Below are 23,695 nucleotides of genomic sequence, written 5' to 3' on the forward strand. Positions count from 1 at the left end.
GAAATGTAATACGAATGTAAATCTTTCATCACTCATAACATGCAGATGCCCCTTGTTTCTTCCATTTACTTTGGTAGAAGTTTGAATGCAATAAAGAAGCAGCTGTTATGTCATTACACAGACTTTGTACTTGGAAGCTGGCAGGGTAAAGTCTTTAATGTCCGGTCCAACTGTTCCGGACATTTGCGTTCTCACATACAGCTCCTCCGGGTAATGTCTAGCTAATTTGAGGTTTGCAGTACATGCATGAAAAGGGGCTATAGTCTGTAGTAGCAGGTCCATATACAGCTGTCTACTGGCATCTTTTAAAACTCCTTGCATCTCCTAAACCAAACAGCACACACTGGAAGGGGCAGAGAAATTGCCCCTTATACACACAAAGCCATAGTCGCATATAGTCAACACCTCCTCATTGTGGCCTCCTCCCAGATGAGTTGCGAGTGGCCATATTACAATCAATGATTAATTAGGCGCCAGGCAGGCTGTGGTGGGCCCAGCGCTGCGTCTCCTCATTATTTCCTGGACAGATAACCTTGTAAAGGCAGAGAAAAGGTGAGTGAGAAAGGGGGGAAAAAAACAGCTGCCTCTCCCTCATAAAAAATAAAGCCCATTTTTTTCCTCCCTTCTTTTTATGCGAGTTCAAACTGCCCAATCTCAAAATAGCTTGTTTAATTAGATGCAAATTGGCCCTTTGTCTTTTCCTCCCAATAACCAGTGGTCTTTGTGCGTGTTGACAGCAAGGCTGGCAGTGACAATAAAGCCAGAGTCAGGGGGTCAATTAGCCAAGCCTGATAAAGATGACAAAAAATGGAGAAAAGGGGGATGGAGCAGGACTGAGGAGGATGGTCTGAAGACATCCAGGCATGAAAGCGGGTTTTGACAGAGGAGGAGAGTATGGAGCGGAGTAAAGAGGCGCATTAAAGAAAAAAGAAAACGGAAAGGGTTTAACCAAAACAAAATGTCATGACCTGATATCTGTCAGAAGCGTGTTTTTCCTCCAAATGCCATGGATTCTGTGTTGCTCGACTGACATTCCAGCATGGCCCCTGCCCTGTTATTCACCAAGCGCTGAGAAAAGTTGTTCCTGAGGTCAATCGTAAAGGTTGCTGCTGTCTGCCCATTCATTTCATTCTCATCCTGTCTTATCTGCTCACCTTCCATATGGAACAAAGACAGACAACACACAGCCACACAAAAAAGCACACATACTGCTCTGCTGACTCTGATCATTGTCTCCCGTTCCGGTACAGCCTGCGTTGGAGGGCGTTGAGGTGAGATGTGACCTGGTGTTGCGCCCTCTGTTGGTGACTCTCTGTCAGTAGTTCAACCAATGTCGTGGTAGTGGTGCTGGTGGAGTTCGACCCGTATTTCTGTGTCCGTGTCTGTGGTCGTCTTCAGAAATGTTCCTGTCATCTCAACCTTTAACCTCACAATTTGACTGTTTTAGAAATGTCCAATCCTCCCACATTCCCTTTTGACTTTTGCACCTCTAAGATATTGATAATACAAGGTTTCATACTGTCCTCTATTTGTTTGTATCCTGTCTCAGTGTAATCCAAGAATTTATTCGAGTGTGGTGCTGTGCGCCTTTCCTGTGGGACGTTAACTGAGCACAGATTGCATTTTCAGTCGTTTGACTACGATTCGTCCTCGTCTCTCCACAGTGGCTGTCATCAAGACTGTCAGAAATGATGTCCGTGTATAGTTCCATCATCGTTCCAGAAATATTTAACGCATTCCCTTCTTCCCTCCGCTCTTTTTCTCCGACTATTTCTCTAGGAGATGAAGATCTGTTCTGCCATCATTAACCTTTTCCACCTGATCCCAGCCGCACCTCAGACTCTGGTCAAACCTCTGCTGGAGGTGGTCATGAAGACCGAGAGGGCCATGCTCATAGAGGTAGGACACCAACTCTTCTAGTTCTATTCATTGTAGTGTTCCGTGGCAGTTGTGTCGTGTGGAAGAATAAAGCAAGTAAAAAAAGAGTTTGGTCTTAAGCAATTGCTACAATAGAACGGCTGAGGAAAATGGTTTGAAGATAAATTACTTCAGAAATGTTGTAAATTACTTCAGACATGTTATAGGCAATGTATGATAATTGTTCAGTAAATACTGGAAAACCCTTGATAATCTCATGATATTAATTTCTACATCCTGCGATAAGCCTTCTAATCCTATTTTATCTATATCTGATGTATAGGGTATAATGGCACATTAAAACTCTGTAATTCAGCACAGATCTTCACAAGAAAGTGCTTTTGCTTTTATAAAAATGTTACAATTTTTTTCCATTTCTGCTTGTTTCCTATTTCTCCTCTCCTCCCTCCCTCCTGTGCCAGGCCGGCAGTCCATTCAGGGAGCCTTTGATCAAGTTCCTGACACGTCACCCATCTCAGACGGTGGAGCTGTTCATGATGGAGGCTACGCTGAACGACCCCCAGTGGAGCCGCATGTTCATGGTCAGACTCTGGCAGCTCTAAGTAGCAGTCCCTTCACTGTTTTTATTGATACATTTTCCATTAAAAGTGCATTTTGCTGCCTCAGTAATGGGCTATAATCAGGGATATATTGGGTTTCGAGGCGCAGTGGTCCTGTTAACACCAAATTGAGACGGATCACTCCCAGTAAAAATTCTTAAAATGCGTTTTTACAGCTGTTGATGGAATGCAGTAAACATGGTTCTCTCTAGTCTTCTGATTTAATTTTTTTAAGATTGAGTTTTGGGGGCTTTCCCCTTTATTCGATAATGACAGTGAATAGACCGGAAAGAAGGGCGAGAGAGAGGGGATGACACGCAGTAAAAGTGTCGCAGGTTGGATTCAAACCCGGGCTGCTAGAGGTCACCCCGGTTCTCTCTAGTCTTACTCTGTCATTTTGTGTTATATTTACAGTATGTATGTGTATGTATTTAAACACAGAGTTTTCTGAAACACAAAGATGCCAAGCCCCTAAGAGACGTGCTGGCCTCTAATCCCAACCGCTTCGTCCCCCTGCTGGTTCCCGCTGGCACTGCAGCAACTGTTCGACCTGGATCTCCCTCCACCACCACAGCCAGATTGGACCTGCAGTTTCAGGCTATCAAGGTAGACGTATATTTTTTTTTTATTACAATTCTATCAATTTATATATCCTGTACACACACTTATTACACAGGTCAGACGTATATGTGTAAAGCCAAGCCAAGTCAGTGGTGCTGAATCCTAATCTGATTACTACATAACTCTCAGTAATTCCATCATATGACCTCTAACTTTTTTTCTTCTCCATATTCATCCCCTCTGCTTAGATTATCAGTATCATAGTGAAGAATGATGAGGGGTGGCTGGCAGGGCAGCACTCATTGGTCAGCCAGCTGAGACGAGTCTGGGTCAGTGAGGCCTTCCAGGAGAGGCATCGCAAAGACAACATGGCTGCCACCAACTGGAAGGAGCCCAAGCTGCTGGCCTACTGTCTGCTTAGCTACTGCAAGTATGTACACTTATTCAAATTGTAATGGGGATGGAAACTGCCTAAATGTTGGACAAAGTTGTCATAATATCTAAAAGAAAAAATGGACATTTGACATGAAAATCTGGGTTAGGAAGTGAGAAACAATAAGCCATCTCTCAACAACTACTGCTGATGAGCCTTTTGTGCAAACTAGCAGTGTGACGAGACACTCAGCTCACGAGACGAGACAATACACGATATTGGGTTAACAAGAACGAGACGAGACAAGAGTTTAACACTATTTTAAAGAAAACTTAAATGACAAAATATGACTCAATCGAAAGTCACAAAATGAAAAACGAGCACTGTGAAAGGTTTTGCCACAAACTCAAATGACTGGCTTCTCTTCTGCATAACTAACCTCTTCAGACCTACTTACTGCGGCGTTTCCACCGGGAATCCAAAATGCTAACGATTTAAAAGTGGCGGGTAGTGTAGGGTTGGCTACCTTTTTCCATTACTTTCTCTCTGTAATAAGTTTTTTTCAAATTTCATTTGTAAAAATACTTCCAAACCTATTTATCCTATTTACTAGAACATTTTGTTATTTATTGAGAACATTTTACACACAGCAGAAAATGAAGCACCTCCCTCTCCCCTCCCCTTACACTGCACTGTAACTTTTATTCTTGTATTTGTATATTTTAGACGAGGGACGAGATCTCGTCACACCTCTAGTGCAAACCGTTACCCTGAAATGAACAATGCTACCATTAAGATTGTCAAAGTTGATGACTTAAGTTAGTGCAGTTTCTAACTTTAACTAACTTAATGGCATTCCAATCATGAATGAACTTCTCACCCCACCTCTCTGTCTGAGCACAGAGAAAGTGCTGAAACACTTAGCAGATGTTTATTTCAGACCCTGCAATTAATCTCCGACCACTCCAGCCAGTAATTTTGTGTGTGTTTAGTCAATCATCTAATGATAAACAAAAAGTGTAAAACTGGCTAAGTCACATTGGTATCTACGATTATTTGAAACTTCTAATGTACAATATTACTGTTGTTGACATTAGACATATCTCTTTCTGTACACTAACCTTATTGACTCCCTTTTCTCCTCAATAGGCGCAACTACTCAGAGATCGAGCTGCTGTTCCAGCTGCTGCGGGCCTTTACAGGTCGCTTCTTATGCAACATGACCTTCCTGAAGGAGTATATGGAGGAGGAGATTCCCAAGAACTACTCCATTGCCCAAAAACGGGCCCTGTTCTTCCGCTTCGTTGAGTTCAATGACCCACACTTCAATGACGAGCTTAAAGCTAAGGTACGTACCCAGGCAATCGAAGCAGGAATGTTTATGACTGTAAACTACATGTTTATGGCCAAAAGGACCTGAAATTCCCTATGACTTTTGGCAATGACAATGAATTTTGCCAACCGTCTTTTTGGAATTAATATTCACGTCATGATCAGAGGTATAATACAGTGTAACTAACCACACAAGGGGACAACAGTATTTGTCTTGTTGGAGGTGTTAAACACCAAAACCAGCAGACCATTCCACCAGTTGAAAGATTAAGTTAATGGATACATTTTAATGTCTGTTTTCATACAATGTGTAAACTGTCTAAATTTGGAAATGGAATTGTTATAACATGGGAAAATTGTTTAATTTCAGTTAAATACTATTGTTTCAATGGATTAAGGGGCTTTCTCTGCAGCTTGCTGTTATGTTTGTCTTTTGTTCTAGCACAGCAGTTATTACTGATTTTTAGTTTGTATAGGCTGCTGAAAAAACAAAACATATTTAAATGAATATACTTATTTAAAACAATGGGGCGTTTTGCATTGTGCTGTAAAAATAGAACCTTGGATCGTCCATAAGCAAAGAAATTGGCCATATTGCCCAGTCCTAGACTTAATTATGCATTATAAATCATGTTCCTAAGTTCTATGAGCATCTCCTCAGCTTACTTACTTTGCTTCCTCAGTGTGGGACCTGATCTGTGTGACTTTTATGGTTGATGTGTTTTGTACCAGAAGTTCTTTGATAGAGTCACAAAGGTCATTTTGTCTGGTTCTAGACCCTCAGAGGCTCACAGATGAATGCTTCTGTCCTCTCTACCTGACCTGCTGCTGCAAGCATTACAATCATTCGGGCTGCTTTTTAATTAAGCTCACTCTCGTGCATGCATACTCACTCACACACACACACACACACACACACACACACACACACACACACACACATACACACACACACACACACACACACACACACACACACACACACACACAGACGGATGCACACACACACATTTTGCACAGCTGTAATAGGCACACAACCTGGCACAGAAGAGCAACAGCACTGCTGTTAAGTACAAACGGGTCAGTGGGGAAGTCCTGCCCTGGGTGGCACATTACAGCACATAGCCAAATGGCTGCTTGGCAAGAATACACACACACACACACACACACACACACACACACACACACACAGGCAAGTGCAACCACACTCCCAAATACAAGGACATACACTAGTGTTTATGATGCTGCTCACTTCACCCTGCCCTCTTTTGCTCATGTTCAGTTTGCGTTGCCTCAGCGGCATATGGACTGGGGGAAAAGAAGAGATACAAAATAAAGGCAGGAGAAAGAGTTCACGCCGAATCACTGTGCTTTCTCTTTCCAGGCCCAAATGCTGCGTTAGAATTTTTAGCACAGCACAGTTTAGTCTCTCAAATAGCAGAGCTGCAACACCCCCACCACCTATCAGTATTTTTCTCATATTGTTGTTTTTCCCATAATTGTCCACCTCTGGTGCACAGCAGATGCTAGCTGTGCATGTGTGGCGGAGAGACGGACAGACAGAGAGAGAGAGGATATGTTTGTGTGTGAATATGTTTGTGTTGATTGGTGTACGAGTTGTGAGCAAGAGAATGAGGGTGGCAGTCTGACATTTAAATAATTGCCTTAACATTTTTCCGGAAGCGTAATATCACAGAGCAGTGTGTGTGTGTGTGTGTGTGTGTGTGTGTGTATACACGTTCTCAGTATGCCTGGGCTCAGATTCTTGCGTCACAGGGGTCTCGGAGAATATTTCACTCTGAGCGAGACGCAGAGAGGATTGTGTAAGAGAGAGACCGAGTGGGAAAGCAGCAATGAATCATCTATGATGGCACAGACTGACCTCATGCTGCTCCTGTATTGTTTCTTTTGTTTTATACAAACAATTCTTACAGAAAACTGCTTTTGTGCTGCTTTTTTTGCTCAAAAAGTTTGTGACTATTCATGGAATAGATTTCAGGGAGACAAGCAAACAAACAAGTATTTGAAATTCATGAAGCACGGCACATCTATTTCACATTCTGTTACTTCTCTTTATGTTCCCCGACATGACATACAGTGTAGCAGCATTTTCTACAATGTCAGAATGTGTCAACATGCTGTGCTCGTATCATCTCCTTAGTGGAGATTGAACCAAACAAATACATATTTTTGTTTGTACCTGTTAAGGCCCGGACACACAGAGCCGATAATCGGCCATTGGACAGTCTGGCGAGGTCAGTGACTCGAGTCTGTTCGGTGTGTCCCGTGCCGTCGTCCTTCATTTTGGCCGGTTTGACATGTATAATCGGCGGGGCGGGCACTGCCGGCAGTCGGACTCAAATGACCCATCTGATTGGTAGAGTGCTAACCAGGAAACGGGGAGCGGAATGAGCGTGAATAGAGTCTCTCAAAATCTGACGAAAATCTATTGAACTGACCTTTGTTTATCTGAAATGAAGACAGATTCAGCAACTGCATGGCCTATTTCTCACTTAAAATGTTTTCAACTATTTTAGTACAATATGAGATCGTATTCTGAACAAGCCGCCATGACAGTCTGTCTTTGAATTTCCGGAGAAACAAGACCCACGTGACGCGTTCGTCCAATCAGCTGCCGGTTTTCATTTTTGGGCGACAATACAGATTAGCGCCGCCTGCTGTTATGAAGATGTATTACGTCTCGTTGCTTTGGTGTGTTCCGAGGCACTTTTTTGACCAATTTGGGGAGACTGATCAGCCCAACTGCCTTTTCTGCCGGCGTTTGGCCGTCGGCTCTGTGTGTCTGGGCCTCTAAATGGCTCTACTAGCATGTGTATAGGAATCCAGATTTACAAGCAAAAACATTTCCGGTAGGATACCAACAGCTGTGCGTGTTAGGTGTGGGTGAAGAGAAGGAAAAAAAAGTATCATGGTTTTTAAAGAGGTTTACATTCCCATTTCATTTCTGTAAATTTTTCACCAGATGTTTACAAATGAAATAATTTAAATTTTTGACATGTTTTAATAAGGAGGACAGCAGTTTAAAAAGATTTACACGGAGTGCAATTCTATTATGAATGCAGATAAATTGCCTTTTTGTTGGGTTGTCCAAGGAGCAGTCCTATTGAGACAAATAACAAAACCAGTTAAATAAAATCACCTTATTGCCCAGAGTGAAATGAGGTCCTGCAGCTCCTCACCTAACGTGTGCGTAAAACTGATCTAGTAGTGGTCGGCTAAAGGTGTTTAAAATATCCAAATTACTTTAAGTCCAATTTATAGCTGAGAACTAACAATGCAACTGGTAGTGGCTGTTATTCAAGAAATACTGTGGCTACTTCACAATAAATTTGCATTATTTGCACGTTCCTGGTGTGTATGGGACCATAATACATATTTTGGGCCCCCCTTGGCACCATCTTCCTCCTTTTGTGGTTGGAGAGGAACCCTAGTGGCAAACACATACTCTTGTTGTTATTCAATTCAATTCAGTTTTATTTATAGTATCAAATCATAACAAGAGTTATCTCGAGACAATTTACAGATATAGTACGACTAGACCACAGTCTATAATTTACAAAGCCCCAACAATTACAATAATTCCCTGAAGAGCATGCATTAGCGGTAGCTATTGCGACAGTGGTGAGGAAAAACTCCCTTTCGGGAAGAAACCTCGGCAGACCCAGACCCTACCTCTTGGTAGGCGGTGTCTGACGGTGCCGGTTGGGGGTGTGTGTAAACTCCCCAGAGCTAGGTTAGTAACCAGCATTTCTGGGAGAAGGATGCACATAAAAGGAACAAATGAAAAGAGAGATGAAAGAGCAACTCATTGTGTCATAGGGAGGAAGGAACTTCCCCAGCAGTCTAGAATTATAATAGCATAACTAAGGGAGGCAGGCTAAAGAGAGGTGCCGGATCAGGCTTGAACTCTCCCCTGCCGGAACGGGCTGTACTTCCTGCCTCCCTCTACTCTCACTATATTATTGATTATATGATAGGTAGATCTGATGACTATGAGGAGAAGCAGAGGGAAGCTGGGGTGCTGTGTCTGTAGCTATACACCCTGCCGGTCTAGGCATACGCTGCAACTCCTCACTCCCTAACTATAAGCGTTCGGTTGGGGAGATTGTTTTTGAGGAACATTGTCGTTTGGCTGATCCAGGCAGTGTAGGCCACCGGACCGTCTGACTACTGCATCCCTCAGAAGCTTTCGCCGCGCGGTAGCAATTCTCTTCTGTGACGACGGCTGGTCAGTCGGCGTTGAAGGGGGACGAGCCCCGCGAACCGCATCGGCCACTACCGGTTCCAACTCCGGCAAGGTATTGAAACGGTTGGTGAGGGCAGGAGGTGATGGAGCCCTACTCGTGGCTCTCTTTTGGCCGCAAACCACCTCAGTCCAGGATGTCTTGATAACCGGTGTTGAGCAAGAAGATGGACGTTGGCAGGCGGCTGAGTCCCATGGCGCAGTATCCTGGGAGGCCGCTGGGAGAGATGAGATCCGGAGCGACTGATTATGAGCCACCTCCCTAACTATAAGCTTTATCAAAGAGGAGGGTTTTCAGTTTATTCTTAAATGTGGTGACGGTGTCTGCCCCCCAAACCCAGACTGGGAGCTGGCTCCACAGGAGTGGAGCCTGGTAGTTGAAGGCTCTGGCTCCCATTCTACTTTTGGAGACTCTAGGAACCACTAGTAGCTCTGAGTTCTGGGAGTGCAGTGCTCTAATGGGACAATAAGGTACTAAGAGCTCTTCTAGATATGATGGTGCTTGACCATTTAGAGCTTTGTAGGTCAGGAGAAGGATTTTAAATTCAGTCCTGGATTTTACAGGAAGCCAATGCAGAGAAGCTAGTACAGGGGAAATATGGTCTCTTTTCTTAGTTCTTGTCAGAACACGTGCTGCAGCATTCTGGATCAGCTGGGGAGTCCTAAGGGACTTATTTGAGCATCCTGATAGTAAGGAATTACAGTAGTCCAGCCTGGAAGTAACAAATGCATGGACTAGTTTTTCAGCATCGTTTTTAGATAGGATGTTCCTGATTTTGGCAATGTTACGAAGATGGAAAAAGCTATATCTTTAGATAATGAAGTCCGGAGGTGCTTGGGTCCCAGGACAATAACTTCAGTTTTGTTGGAGTTTAACATCAGAAAATTGTAGGTCATCCAGGATTTTATGTCTTTAATGCACGCTTGAAGTTTAGCTAACTGATTGCTCTCGTCTGGCTTAATTGACAAATATAATTGGGTGTTGTCTGCGTAGCAGTGAAAGTTAATTGAGTGTTTCCTAATGATATTGCCTAGAGGAAGCATATATAAGGAGAATAGAATTGGTCCAAGCACTTGAGGAACGCCATGGCTAACTTTAGCTTACTTGGAGGATTTATCGTTGATATTAACAAATTGGGATCGTTCAGAGAAATAGGACTTAAACCAGCTTAGTGCGAATCCTTTAATGCCAACTAAATGTTCCAGTCTCTGTACCAGGATGGTATGGTCAGTAGTGTTGAATGCAGCACTAAGGTCCAATAAGACAAGTATGGAAACAAGTCCTTTGTCAGCAGCAGTTAGAAGGTCGTTAGTGATTTTCACCAGTGCCGTCTCAGTGCTATGATGCTTTCTAAATTCTGACTGAAAGTCTTCAAATAGACTATTTCTATGTAGAAAGTCACATAACTGATTAGCGACTACTTTCTCAAGGATCTTGGAGAGAAAGGGAAGGTTAGATATAGGTCTATAGTTAGCTAAGACCTTAGGATCGAGGGTGGTTTTTTTTCAGAATAGGTTTTATCACAGCTACTTGAAATGACTGCGGTACATAACCTGTTAATATAGACATATTGATCGTGTCTAATAATGTGGTGTTTACCACGGGTAGTACTTCTTTAAGTAGCCTCGTTGGAATGGGGTCTAGTATACAGGTAGTTGGCTTAGCTGAAGAGACCTTTAACATTAATTGTTGAAGGTCTATAGGAAAAAAGCAGTTAAGTATGTATCGGGTCCTGCTAGTTTCCTTTGCTTCATCATCTTCTTTTTGATAGGAGCAACCGAGTCTAAAGTAGTCCGTAGGCAGGCCGTAGCAGCGTCTACAAAGTTATCAATTTGGGAGGGACTAAAGTTAACATAAGGGTCCTCTGTCATATTAAGGCATGACATTGAGTTAAGTGCTGTCGGAATGTCTTCCTTAAATTTAGCTATAGCTCTGTCAGATAGGCATCTAGTGTAGAAACTTTTATTTAATTTCGTATAGTCTGGTAGTAGGAATTCAAAAGTTATTAAAAAATGGTCTGATAATAAAGGGATTCTGCGGAAATACTATTAATTTGTCAATTTTGATGCCATATTCTAGCACAAGGTCGAGGGTGTGGTTAAAACAGTGCGTGGCCTCAACCAATTGAATCTAGTAGTGAGTTGAAAGCAGTACTAAGGCTATTGCTGTCAACGTCAACATGGATATTAAAATCACCTACAATAAGTACTTTGTCTGATTGAAGGACTACACATGATAAAAACGGACCTGGTGCTCGGTAAACAACAACAAATATAATTGGCTGTACTGTTTTCCATGTTGGATGTTGAAGATTAAGAACAAGGCTTTCAAACGAGTTGTAATTTAGTTTAGGATTAATTAACAGGCTTGAATCAAATATGGCTGCAACTCCTCCTCCTCGGCCTGAGCCTCGTGGAATTTGAGTGTTGTTATGACTGGGAGGAGTGGCTTCATTTAAACTAACATATTCTTCATGGCCCAGCCAGGTTTCGGTGAGGCAGAGTAAATCATTTTGGTTATCTGATATCAATTCGTTTACCAATATTGCTTTAGACGACAGAGATCTAATATTTAATAGTCCACATTTGATTTTCCTAATCTGTTCTATCCTTGCAGTGGTTGTTTTAACTCCAATTAGGCTGTTGAGTATAGCACCTCTTTTGTTAGCGTTTGATTTAATCGGTCTCAGTCGGGGGACAGATACTGTGGTTATGGGATTATAAATGGATGGTTGCTCAAAATGAAGTACAGAGGAGCGTGTAGCGCTGTGCCTCCGATTACTGATATTACTGATTCTTACTGGAATGATATAGCTGGTCTGTGGGTTAGCAGAGTTATTTGTAAAGGAGTGAGAGCTTATGGGAGAATATAACTGGGAAGTGCGCTTGTGCGTTTGTTTAATAGGTGCAAACAGTCATTTGAAGGTTTGCGTCTGCACGGCGAGCTGCAGATTCCCACGTAGCATCTGGCTGCCGCGTCTATTGGGATGAATCCCATCCCTGCTGAACAGGGAGCTATGTTCCCAAAACAGTTTGAAATTGTTAATAAAACCTATCTTGTGGGTGTTGCATGTATGCCGGAGCCAGGCGTTAAGGCCGAGTAGTCTACTAAAAAGGAAATCTCCGCGACCTTGAGATGGTAGTGGGCCCGAAATAAAAATCTTTTTCCCAGTGCTTTTTAAAGCTTCAATGAGAGTGCTGAAGTCTTTCTTTGTGCGTTCACTCTGCTGATAGGACATGCCGTTATGTCCACAATGGACCACGATGCGTTTAATAGAGGTCGGGAGTGATATACACACACACACACACACACACACACACACACACACACACACACACACACACACACACACACACACACACACACACACACACACACACACACACACACATATATATATATACATACATACACACACACACTCTGCAGGAGCACACCATCTAATGGCATTACAGAAACATGCTGTGATCTTACAGTGATTGATGTCAGTGAAGCTTGGAATTAATAGGAACAGATGAAACTGAAGAACAAACTGGTGCTCCATATTTTCTTTTTGTGTCTTCATTTGGGGGTGCGCATGTTTCTGCATGCGTGTGCGAGTCTATTAACCATGCACGTACATTGTGCAGAGCGTGTGTGAATAATGTGCTAATGGAGGAGCTTGAACATATGCTGCCACAGCTCGTTCTCCACTGAGCGATGCCCCATCCTCCCCAATGATGGATTGAATAGAGGGGTTCATTAACAGATAGCAGCTTCTTTAATAAATGCAGTCGTTAGCTGTATTGTGGTTGGGGTATTCTGCGTTTTACAAGCTAATCAAGCCTTTGTCTTCATTCGCAGAGCCCTGGTAACAATCCCTGCAGGTTTCAGGGTGTTTTGTAAATTGCATTTTAAGCCATTTCTTGGTGAAAGTTTAGATTTCATTTTTTTGCTTCCAATGCTTATGGATAGAGCTGGGCAATATTTAGATATTATATCGATATCGTGATATGAGACTAGGTATCGTCTTAGATTTTGAATATCGTAATATGGCATAAGTGTTTTTTTTCTGGTTTTAAAGGCTGCATTACAGTAAAGTGATGTGCTTTTCTGAACCAGACTGTTGTAACTGTTCTATTATTTGCCTTTACCCACTTAGTCATTATATCCACATTACTGATGATTATTTATAAAAAATCTCATTTTGTGAAAGCACCAATAGTCAACACTACAATATCGTTGTGGTATCGATATCGAGGTATTTGGTCAAAAATATTGTGATATTTGATTTTCTCCATATCGCCCAGCCCTACTTATGGACTAATTAAGAGAACAAGTTAAGATTAGAAATGGTTTTCTTCTCTGATTCTTGAAATGTCAAATTTTGTATTACCATTGTTTTGGGTCACATTTGATATCGCTTTGCCTCAAGTCTCTTTGTGTTATTGTTCACTCTCGAAAAATCTACACTTTGTTCCTCTGTTATATTCAGTCTGAAAAGGACCTGTGCCCCTTTGATTTCAGAGTAGATTACTATTTCATCACCTGATTGTGGCACATGAAGAGCTGAGAGTGTGCAGCTGTTGTCTTTTATGCAGCTTTTGAAAGCCCACACAAGGTAATTTCACTGATTTTCTCCTTTGTTGAAGGTGCGCTATCAGTGAAATTATCCATTGTAGCTCTAAGAAAACCAGAAGAATTAAAGGTTTCATATACCCCTAAGTAAATGGGAAAATGTATTTTTTGTTGCTATCAGTAAAATCATATCAATGTGTGTTTTTCCTGTTTCGTAGGTGTTGCAGCACATCCTGAATCTAGCCTTCCTGCACAGCTTTGAGAAGGGGGAAGGTGAGCAGCTTCTTGGACCGCCCAACCCTGAAGGAGACAATCCTGAAAGCATTACCAGTGTCTTCATCACTAAGGTACACTTGTACACAAACGGTCGCAGGTATTCTTTCCTCTCAACATCACATTCAACCTGCTCACTGCTCACATCCCCCACACTTCTTTCTTTCATTACTCATCAGCTTCGTCTCTCCGTCTGTCTTCCTGATTTCATTACCTGCTGCATTTCCTCTCATAATGTCTTATCAGTCCTGCACATCTCCATACTCATAATCAACCACATCCCACTTAGTCTGATTCTTCCTCTTCTCTCATGGCCTCCACACATTACTTGATCACTTAATTGCTGTCATCCCATCTTTCTCTTTGTTCTTTTTTGTCTCTTTCATCTGTCTTTTGTTTTTCCTCTCTCCCTCCCACCATCCCACCGGTCCCTCTTTCCATCACGTTTAATTCATCAGGCCAGACTATAATTCCCGGTGTATAAATGTCGTGGTGTGACCATACTAAAGGTCAGCATGTTTGTTTGTGCTGTGGCAGATCTCATCACTGACTAACACCAGTCCTAATGGCTGCTAATGGCTCCTCTACGGTCTGGTTAAAACTCATTTCCTCGCTCACCTCCCTCTCTCTGAACGCTCTCTTCTCATCTCTACCCCTCTCCAGGGAATTTAGATGGTGATGGGTGTTTTGAATGAGGAGCTGTTTTTCTGTGCGATGTTTTCAATATATGAAAAAGTATATTGTCGTTGTGGTGCGACGTCATTCAAATGCAATTTTGGAAAGTGATCATTAGTCAGAACTGCAGTATACGTGGGCAATTCAGGCAAACCGTATATTCGTTACAATGTGTTTTTATTTCTTATTTATGCACATAAGGTGCATTAAATAATATAATACTTCTGTTGACCTCTGTCGGCACCACTATTAGGTCTCAGGCATTTGAGTTGAGTTGTTTTTTTATACACAAACATCACACCAAAATAATTGATTCATTGTTATTGACACTGCAGGTATACTGTATACTATACACTCTGCGCTATAGGCAGCAAAGACTGTACCTATTTCCCCCTCACTCAGCAGTCTTTAACCCCACATCTCTCCCATCCCTCTCTAAGGTTCTGGACCCAGAGAAGCAGGCCGATTTGCTGGACTCATTGCGAATCTGCCTGCTCCAGTTCTCCACCTTGCTGGTGGAGCACGCACCCCACCACATTCATGACAATAACAAGTCACGCAACAGCAAGCTGCGGCGCCTCATGACCTTCGCCTGGCCATGCCTACTGCCCAAAGCCTGCGTGGACCCTGCCTGCAAATACAGTGGCCACTTACTTCTGGCCCACATCATTGCAAAGTTCGCCATTCACAAGAAGATTGTGCTGCAGGTGAGGAGGAATGCAAAGAGAGAAGAGAGACTCAGTGGAGTGTGGGTTTAACCTAAAACAGAGCTAAAGATGCACAATAGAGATAAAAACATGGTCAATTTGTGTAGCAGATGTAAAATCACGGAATTACCTTGTAAAATAAATCCATGCAAAAACAAACAAAATGTGTGTGAGTGAGAGAGAGAGAGAAAGAAAGTGACTATGTGCATGTTTAAGAGCGTAGTTGTATTCCGTCCCGTTATTCCTCATCCTATGTAATATTAATGTATTGGAAAAGAAATAAAATAGTTGAAGGGATCATTAAAAAACTAAATTGGTAAGCATCGATAATACAGGAAAAGGAATGATCAAAGGTAGGGCTGCAACTAACGATTATTTTCATAATCTGTCGATTTTTTTTCTTCTCAATTAATCGATTAGTTGATCTATAAAATGTCAGAAAATTGTGATAAATGTCGGTCAGTGTTTTCCGAAGCCCAAGATGACGTCCTCAAATGTCTTGTTTTGTCCATAACTCAGCTATTCAGTTAATTGTCATAGAGGAGTGAAGAAACTAGAAAATATTCACATTCAAAAAGCTGAAATTGGATAACTTTTACCTTCTTTTTTTTTTTTTTTCATTAAAAATGACTCAAACCGATTATCAAAATAGTAAGCGATTAATTTAATTGTTCACAACTAATCAATTAATCTTTGCAGCTCTAATCAAAAGTACATTACCCTTCCTTTGTAAAGGTCTTCCACAGCCTGCTGAAGGCCCACACCATGGAGGCCCGGGCCATCGTACGGCAGGCCATGGCCATCCTGACCCCAGCTGTGCCCGCCCGCATGGAGGACGGCCACCAGATGTTGACCCACTGGACTCGCAAAATCATTGTGGAGGAGGGACACACTGTACCACAGCTGGTCCACATACTACATCTCATTGTGCAGCACTTCAGGGTGAGCCGATTATAAAAGAACACGTTACAGTTTGTCAATAGAGCACCACCTTCTGTCAGCCCATCACTTTTGGATATATTGATTCCCACCATACTCCGGGCCGGGTGGGGTAGACTGAACAGTCAACACAAATCTGTTTTCTGTCTCAGTATGTTCAATACTCATGAGGGATTTGTCTGAACACTTTGGGGTAATTTACATTCTGTGGGGTTCATCCCAATTTAGACCACACTACGTAATACCTTTTTAATGATGACTAATTACTGACTAGCGACTATCACTATCTTATACTTTACATGTTATGGTAATACTACGATTAGCTGCCACTGCATGGATTGAGAGGTCAACTGCCACTGTAAATCCACGGCAGTTTGTTGCTGCTGCCAGCTCCCTGCTCAGTGTGGCTTCAGCAACTGTGGTGAACCACATGGGGGGGAAACAGTTGAGAAGCTATTTTTACTGATTATCTGAGTGCCCTGAATTAAATGATGCCTCTTAACAAGTCCTAATGGGAATTGAGCATCATCATTAAAAGTTGGATTATCTTGAATGACCCAATTTATAGTTTTTATAATACTTGTTGATTTACTGAATTTGAGTTTCGTATTGACAGTTGACTTGTCAACAGTGCTGTGTCCTGTAGGGCTGTGTGTTGGCAAGAATCTGGCGTTACGATACGTATCACGATACATGGGTACCGATTCAATATATTGCAATATATTTTGATACTGTGCGTAAGGTGATATATTGGGATTTTTTTAAAGTATAATTTTAGAAAAACTAATATTTAAAAAAAGACATGATGTGCATAAAAGTCAAAGAAGTTTACTTTAGGTTAACAATTCAGTACACAGAAAATCAAACTGCCAGTTTGGGATTGTGGTTCACAGGTTCTTAGTGAGCAATTTTTTATATGCTAGGCATAAGTAGGCCAAAGTTCAGCCATAGCTACATTGTTAGCTTCTAGCAAAAAGTCAGGCACTGCTAGGCAAGGACACTAGTGGTGCGTCTCAGCATAGAGATCTAGCGGTAGGGGGTTTAAACACAACATAAACGTAAAAAATCAAAAATTGATATTGCGTTTTTGAAAATCGATACAGTATTGCAAAATAAAATATTGTGATACTCAAGTGTATCGATTTTTTTTCTTACACCCCTAGTGCCCTGTTGCCTCCTAGACAAAAGCTGGATCATTCATCACTGGGCAGTGGAGCTAATGGTAACTGCCTGATTTAATCCTCCTTTAATCGCCTTAATGCGGATACAGTCCGAGGCACACCCTTCTCAGTGATGATCAGCAGAGTCGGAGGGTGCCTAGTCTGTTCACGAGTCAACACCAGCAAAGGATCATTGGCCTTTATGTTTGCCTTCCTCCTTAAACTTCAAAGACACTTTTTGCCCTTTCGCTCCTTCAGCTGATATTCGCTGCATCGCCGGTCAGAGAGCGACAGTCTCTTAGCAGACGACTGACAGTTTCCTCAGCTCAACACTCTATCTCACTGACAGGCTGCACTCACTGGGCCAGATGACTAATCTAATGTAATCACATCAGCATAATTACGCTGGGGAGGAGATAATGACAGACAGATGAGAGACTTTGTGCGTGTTTGATAAAATAAAATGGAGAGATTGTGTGCGTGTTTGTCTGTGTGCACACGTGATGGACAGGGCTTAGCCACTTTGTCATTAAGGGGCTGTGAAGCCCTGCTCTATCTACTATAATTACCCTCAAAGTGAGAAGCTTTAATATTCTTTGACACTGGCAACTGCCCTCAGATAGACATCTCATCTCTTGCTCTTTTGTCTGCGTGTTTGAGAGTCCCAGTTCAGTTTGCGATGAAGCTAAGTGACTCTTGAGTGTGACGCTTGAGTGTGAATTCTCGGGACTAAGTGTGTGTCATCATGTCCTTGAGGCTAAGTGGGAATACGACTTTAGAGTTTGCCTCTTCTCACTCAGTGTCTCAAAGTGATTGAGCACCACGTTAAACTTGGCATGCGTCATCACCCCAAAATCTTGAGCAAAGTATTTGCAGTGGGTACTGAAGCCAGGTGCCAATATGGCTAACGACCGAATGACAATGCAGATTACAGTGCATCATTTCGGTGTCACTTAAATGCCTGCCTCGGAAACATCTCATTTTTAGGCATTTAGACAAACTGTCTTCTTGGGATACCTTAAGTTTGATTTTAGGGGAAGTATTGCACAATAACTCCCTCTCACAGTTGCTTTTGGATGGTTGCTAAGGCAATGAAAGCCAGTCTCAATTATATGTAATGATACGGGCAATACCAAGTCCATTTAACATGAAGCTCCGGGAAGGCAGAGCTACTCCTCATCTGTCGAGGATGCAATTATTTTTCACGATTCTATAATTCACTTATACATTTTTTTAATATCACTGAAATTCATACAGCAGTGTATCTTTATGTGTTTGGGTTCGCCCTCTGGTAGGCATGCAGGTGGGAAGGATTATTGTTTTTTGATGGCCTCACAAAGATTTTTTTTTTTTGGATAACAGCTTATAATCTTGCAAAATGTATCAATCCTTTCCCACTCTTCCATACGTGGATTCTGCATCAGGTTTTTGCAGAGTGGAGGCTCAAGTTGTGTGTTAAGTAAAGAAGGAAAAAAAACAAACTCCAAGCTACAATAGCATTTTATGCTGACGTAAACTTGGGTTCCTTAAGTATTGCTCTGTCATCTTCATCTGTCATAGCCTTGCTGGCTATTATTGCTCAACTATATCCTTCTTCGGTTTCTTTTGAACTCTGCAATTGGCATCAGTGACCACCTGCCTTTGGTGCTTTAGGAAAAGAAAATGCAGTCCAGTCCTACCTGACACTTTGTGTTTAGAATACCAAATATGAAAGCTTTTCACAACCTAAATATTCAGTATGTTGAATCACCACAATTTTAATATCATTATATTAGATTGATTTTATTTCTTAATTTTTTAACTACTGCTGTCTTTTTCCAGGTGTACTACCCTGTGCGCCACCACCTGGTGCAGCACATGATCAGTGCGATGCAGCGTCTGGGCTTCACCCCCAGTGTGACCATAGAGCAAAGGAAACTGGCTGTGGACCTGGCTGAGGTGGTCATCAAATGGGAGTTACAGAGGATCAAAGACCAGCAGGTGTGTTCACGGCTTACACAATCGCAACAAAATTCAGGCAAAGAGTCTGTCTAAACTTCACACAGTTTTTATTAACTCAAAAATCATATCAACCTTATTAGTTTGTGACTAACAACAGCAGTATTGTGCCCATGTATGCCACCTTGTTGACATTATTGTGTGACCTAATGATGTCCTTCACTTCCCACAATGTTTTAGTTTACACGTGGCTGATGCATTACTGCAGCCTGGAGATGCTTGAAGATATACACATACGTTTCATTCTGTAAACTTTAATTATGTTAACGGATGGACTAATCTTCACCCCCCATGCTCCTCTCCGGTCTCTCTTTGGTGTGGCAGCCGGAGTCCGAGGCTGAAGTAGGGGCTGGCGGTGAAGGGACTAGCGGTGCTGCTGTGAAAAGAGGACTGTCTCTGGAAGCTGCTTCTGCTGCTACTGCTGGACAAGACGCCAAGAGGTTCCGCACGGCATCCGGAGCTGCCTCCGCGGTGAGCTTAATCCATCATCACTCAGTTGCCAGTAGAATATGGCTGTTAGTGACAGCTTCATGTGGCCAGTCATTTTAGCCAGGAATTGGCTATACAGTAGTTTATCTGTTACACCCTTCAAAATTAACAATTGCATCCTCTTACCTTTTTAAAGTTCTTGCTGTCCCTGCAGTTCTCTGAATGATTGCTGAATGGTTTGAAAGATACTTTGATCAAACAGCCATATCACACCTGTCAGAGACAAAAATTGCCAACAGGAGGTGACAGCACGGTTGTTGCCTTAATCCATTTTTCCTTACAATTGTATCGCAGCCTCACATCTGTTTAATCTTGTTATTGTAGTCACAAAAACTAGGTGAGATGCCTTTGTTCAAGTGCCTGTTGAAATTCCAAATCGAAGTTGTTGAATTACATATATATATATATATATATATATATATATATATATATAAGTAATGCAGACAAACTCCTGACTTTGTGCAGCCTCTTTGATATTCCCTCCTAACTAACGACTCTATGCAGCGTTTGCTGCTTTCACAGAGTTTTTATTGTGAAGTCTGTTGACTTCTTTGGTTATAATAATAATAATCTTTCTTTTCTCTGTATTCAAACAAAAAAGATCTCAAATATTAATGAATATAATGTTTGCATGTGTAATTTTCAGGTGTTTGGCCGCAGCCAGTCCATGCCAGGTACAGAGACCATGCTCACCAAGCCTGTCGAGAAACAACATACGGATACTGTGGTCAACTTCCTCATCAGGATTGCATGCCAGGTAACACACACACACACACACACACACACACACACACACACACACACACACACACACCTGCCATCCATAGTGCCTGCCAGGAAGGACACATATCCTAACCCCACTGTGGCGAAGGTAGGACACACCTGGTGGCTGTCCTAAACACATCTCTACACACACACACACACACACACACACACAGTCCTTTATGTGTCTCCTCACACAGCTGTCCCTTGATCTAGTGGCAGTGATGACCTTGGTTACAAGCTTGAAATAGACTATTGAGATTTCACTCACCTTGACTTTTCCTACTTTCTTATTTGGGCCAAGCTCCATTTTCACTGTTCATCCAACCATCTCTGTTGAATATAACCCTCTGTATAACCACTGGGGATCACTTACTGTTCACTGAACAGTCTAAAGAAACATAATCTTCTCTTTGTATTCTACTCGATAACAGTGTATTGTGATACTAAATTGATCCCTGTAGAAAAATTTAATCTTTTCACAGCCCCCAGGGATTACCATTAACCAACGAATACCACACCTATAGCGCATAGGGATTCATTTTCTTGCTCAAGGGTGCTTCTACAGGGTGGATGCTTGTGCAGGGCTTCCTGATTGAAGGATGATCTGTGCCACTGTGCTGAACTCAAGCTGCTTGCATGAAATTACAATATATGGTGCCAGTCCTTGTCTCGTCCTGTCCTGTGTGATTTCTCACTTCTCAGGACATCATTGTGATATTGAAGATGAAGACTCACTTTGTCATTGATAATGATACCAATCTTCCTACCCCTCTCCTGTTTAGGTGAACGACAGCACCAATGTGGCTGGGTCTCCGGGGGAGCTGCTGTCCCGTCGCTGTGTTAGCCTCATGAAGTCTGCCCTCAGGCCTGATATGTGGCCTCGCGCCGAGCTCAAGCTACAGTGGTTTGACAAGCTGCTTATGACAGTGGTAAGATGGCATATGCCTTCAGTCAGAGTGACTCAGTCAGTCATTATGTACCTTATGAGGCTGCCTTTATGTTTAAAGTCATATTCATGCGTGTGTGACATTTTTGGTGCTAAGCTGTCGTTACTGCTGTGTTTCTGTGCTGCATTTCCCAGAGATCACATGTCAATGACTGTGCCCAGACCTGTGATTGCTTTTCCTTGGATTTTCCATTGATGATGAGGATGAGGATATTAACTTAACTCTTAACACTCTTATCTTTTCTATTTTGGGATGGGGACTATTGCTGTTCTTATTTGAAGTGGCTCGTGCATGTGAATGTCATCAACAATGTCTTAGGAAAACAAGTCTGAATAAAACAGCTCCAAGCAATAATCAACAAACGGTAAAGATTAACTAATGTGTCTCTGCTGGTCGCTTTCCCAGAGACTGCAGAAGTTTCCCTGTCTCTGTAAAGCTCTGTCTTAGTGTTTTCTCCTACGCCTCCAAGTCCTTTGTCTGTTATCAGTAATGCATGAAGTGAGGCGCCAACCACCATAATGACAAAATAATGACAGTGGTGCGATAACGGGAGTCTATCCGGGTCGGCCTGTGCCTTCTTTTTCAACCCCCACCCCTCTCCATCCTAAGCTCCTCATCCTTTCCTTCTGTATCGCCCCACTGTGCATCTCCCCTTTGCCTTTCCTTCTGTCTTTTGCCACCACGTCCTCCTCTCATCCCTTCTTTTCTTTTCAGCTTCTTATCGCGGCCTCTCTTCTTTCGCTCTCTTTTTATCCATTGCTTCTCTCCTTCTCTACTCATCTCTCCGGTCTGATTCAGCCACTGTTCAGACAAGGTTATCGCCATGCGCCGGAAATTGTCACGTACTTCCCTTTTGGGGGATCACTGCAACAGCCACTCCTTTCTCTCTGCCCACACACACACACACACACACACACACACACACACACACACACACACACACACACACACACACACAAACACAAACAAAACATCAGCCCCTCCAGATCCCAGTCTGACAAACAAGGCTTTCTGTCGTTCTTATGCAGATGCACATAAACGGGCCCTTTCCCCTTGGGAGCATGCTCTACCTGCCTAACCATCTTGCTCAGACTAATGAACAATCCTCTAAATCGGATTACCTTTTATCATCTCTTTGTACTGGCATGGCAGTGATTAAGAGTCAGGAGGAGTGGCGTGAGAGGGCAAATGAGGAGGGGTACGGGGAACAAAACATGTACACAATCAAACCCTTGTGCACATACATGCATATGCCCTATCTGCATGGCTTCAGAGGCGAGGTTCCATTCTGTTAATACATTGCCAAATCAATACTACCCTAATATCTACCAGGAGCCTTATCACAAGAGTCACCTTGTTCATTAGCCAAGATTAGTGCTATGGATCTGTCCCAGATTATCCTCTTGGTCCTGCCATCGTTGTAAACCTTGATTGCAATTTAGACAAAATTAGGACCCGATGTTGGCAATTGATCTTTGGTTTAGCAGCGATCACATTGCCTTGGTTCTTCTGTGTGAGGAATACCTCTGTGTGTAGAATATTGATTTCTGAGTTGTTGTAGAATTTGAATGGAATAAAAACCTGAATGATTAATGCGTCTACTGATGAATTTGCACAGTAGTTTTTCTTGCTTTGTTTTAGGGTTGTATCCTTATGCCTAAAAAAGATAGGTCTGGCTATGTTGCTGACATGTATTAGGAAGCATAATAGGTGCTTAATATTTCTGTCTTTTGTAAGAAAGAATAAGAATGACACTTAAAAAATGGTTACTTGAATTATGTACATACTTCTTTTACGCCACTGACATCCTGGTTTCTCTGTTTCCACCATGTCCTCTCAGGAGCAGACAGCACAGGCTAACATCTCTAACATCTGCACTGGACTGGAGATTCTCTGCTTCCTGCTGACAGTGCTGCAGTCCCCAGCCATCCTGGCCCATTTCAAACCCCTCCAGCGGGGCATCGCTGCATGCATGACCTGCGGCAACACCAAAGTCCTGCGGGCTGTCCATTCTCTCCTTTCTCGCCTCATGAGCATCTTCCCCACTGAGCCTAGTAAGTTGCCAGTAGTCTAACTGGAACAGGCCAGCTATCCTCAAACTCAGGAAAAGCACTGCATGTCTTGAGTTGTCTGAGTAATTGTGAACTCCCTTCTGTGTTCTTTGAAGATGTGCCAAA

At 42.5% G+C, this 23,695-nt stretch overlaps 1 protein-coding gene across 1 annotated transcript in view; it reads left to right on the plus strand.

The window, feature by feature from the left end:
• Window positions 1-23,695, plus strand: part of trrap (transformation/transcription domain-associated protein) — a 94,834-nt gene that overhangs the window by 24,541 nt on the left and 46,598 nt on the right. The window contains exons 32-44 of the mRNA XM_078280077.1: window positions 1,780-1,899; window positions 2,340-2,459; window positions 2,919-3,083; window positions 3,287-3,468; window positions 4,561-4,759; window positions 13,784-13,912; window positions 14,954-15,220; window positions 15,956-16,162; window positions 19,141-19,299; window positions 19,642-19,788; window positions 20,453-20,563; window positions 21,354-21,500; window positions 23,359-23,572. Of these exons, the coding sequence (XP_078136203.1) occupies window positions 1,780-1,899; window positions 2,340-2,459; window positions 2,919-3,083; window positions 3,287-3,468; window positions 4,561-4,759; window positions 13,784-13,912; window positions 14,954-15,220; window positions 15,956-16,162; window positions 19,141-19,299; window positions 19,642-19,788; window positions 20,453-20,563; window positions 21,354-21,500; window positions 23,359-23,572 (2,167 nt within the window). The remainder of the gene's footprint in view (window positions 1-1,779; window positions 1,900-2,339; window positions 2,460-2,918; window positions 3,084-3,286; window positions 3,469-4,560; window positions 4,760-13,783; window positions 13,913-14,953; window positions 15,221-15,955; window positions 16,163-19,140; window positions 19,300-19,641; window positions 19,789-20,452; window positions 20,564-21,353; window positions 21,501-23,358; window positions 23,573-23,695) is intronic.

The sequence above is a fragment of the Sander vitreus genome, chromosome 21 (genome assembly GCF_031162955.1).
Source record: "Sander vitreus isolate 19-12246 chromosome 21, sanVit1, whole genome shotgun sequence".
Classification (NCBI taxonomy): Eukaryota; Metazoa; Chordata; class Actinopteri; order Perciformes; family Percidae; genus Sander; species Sander vitreus.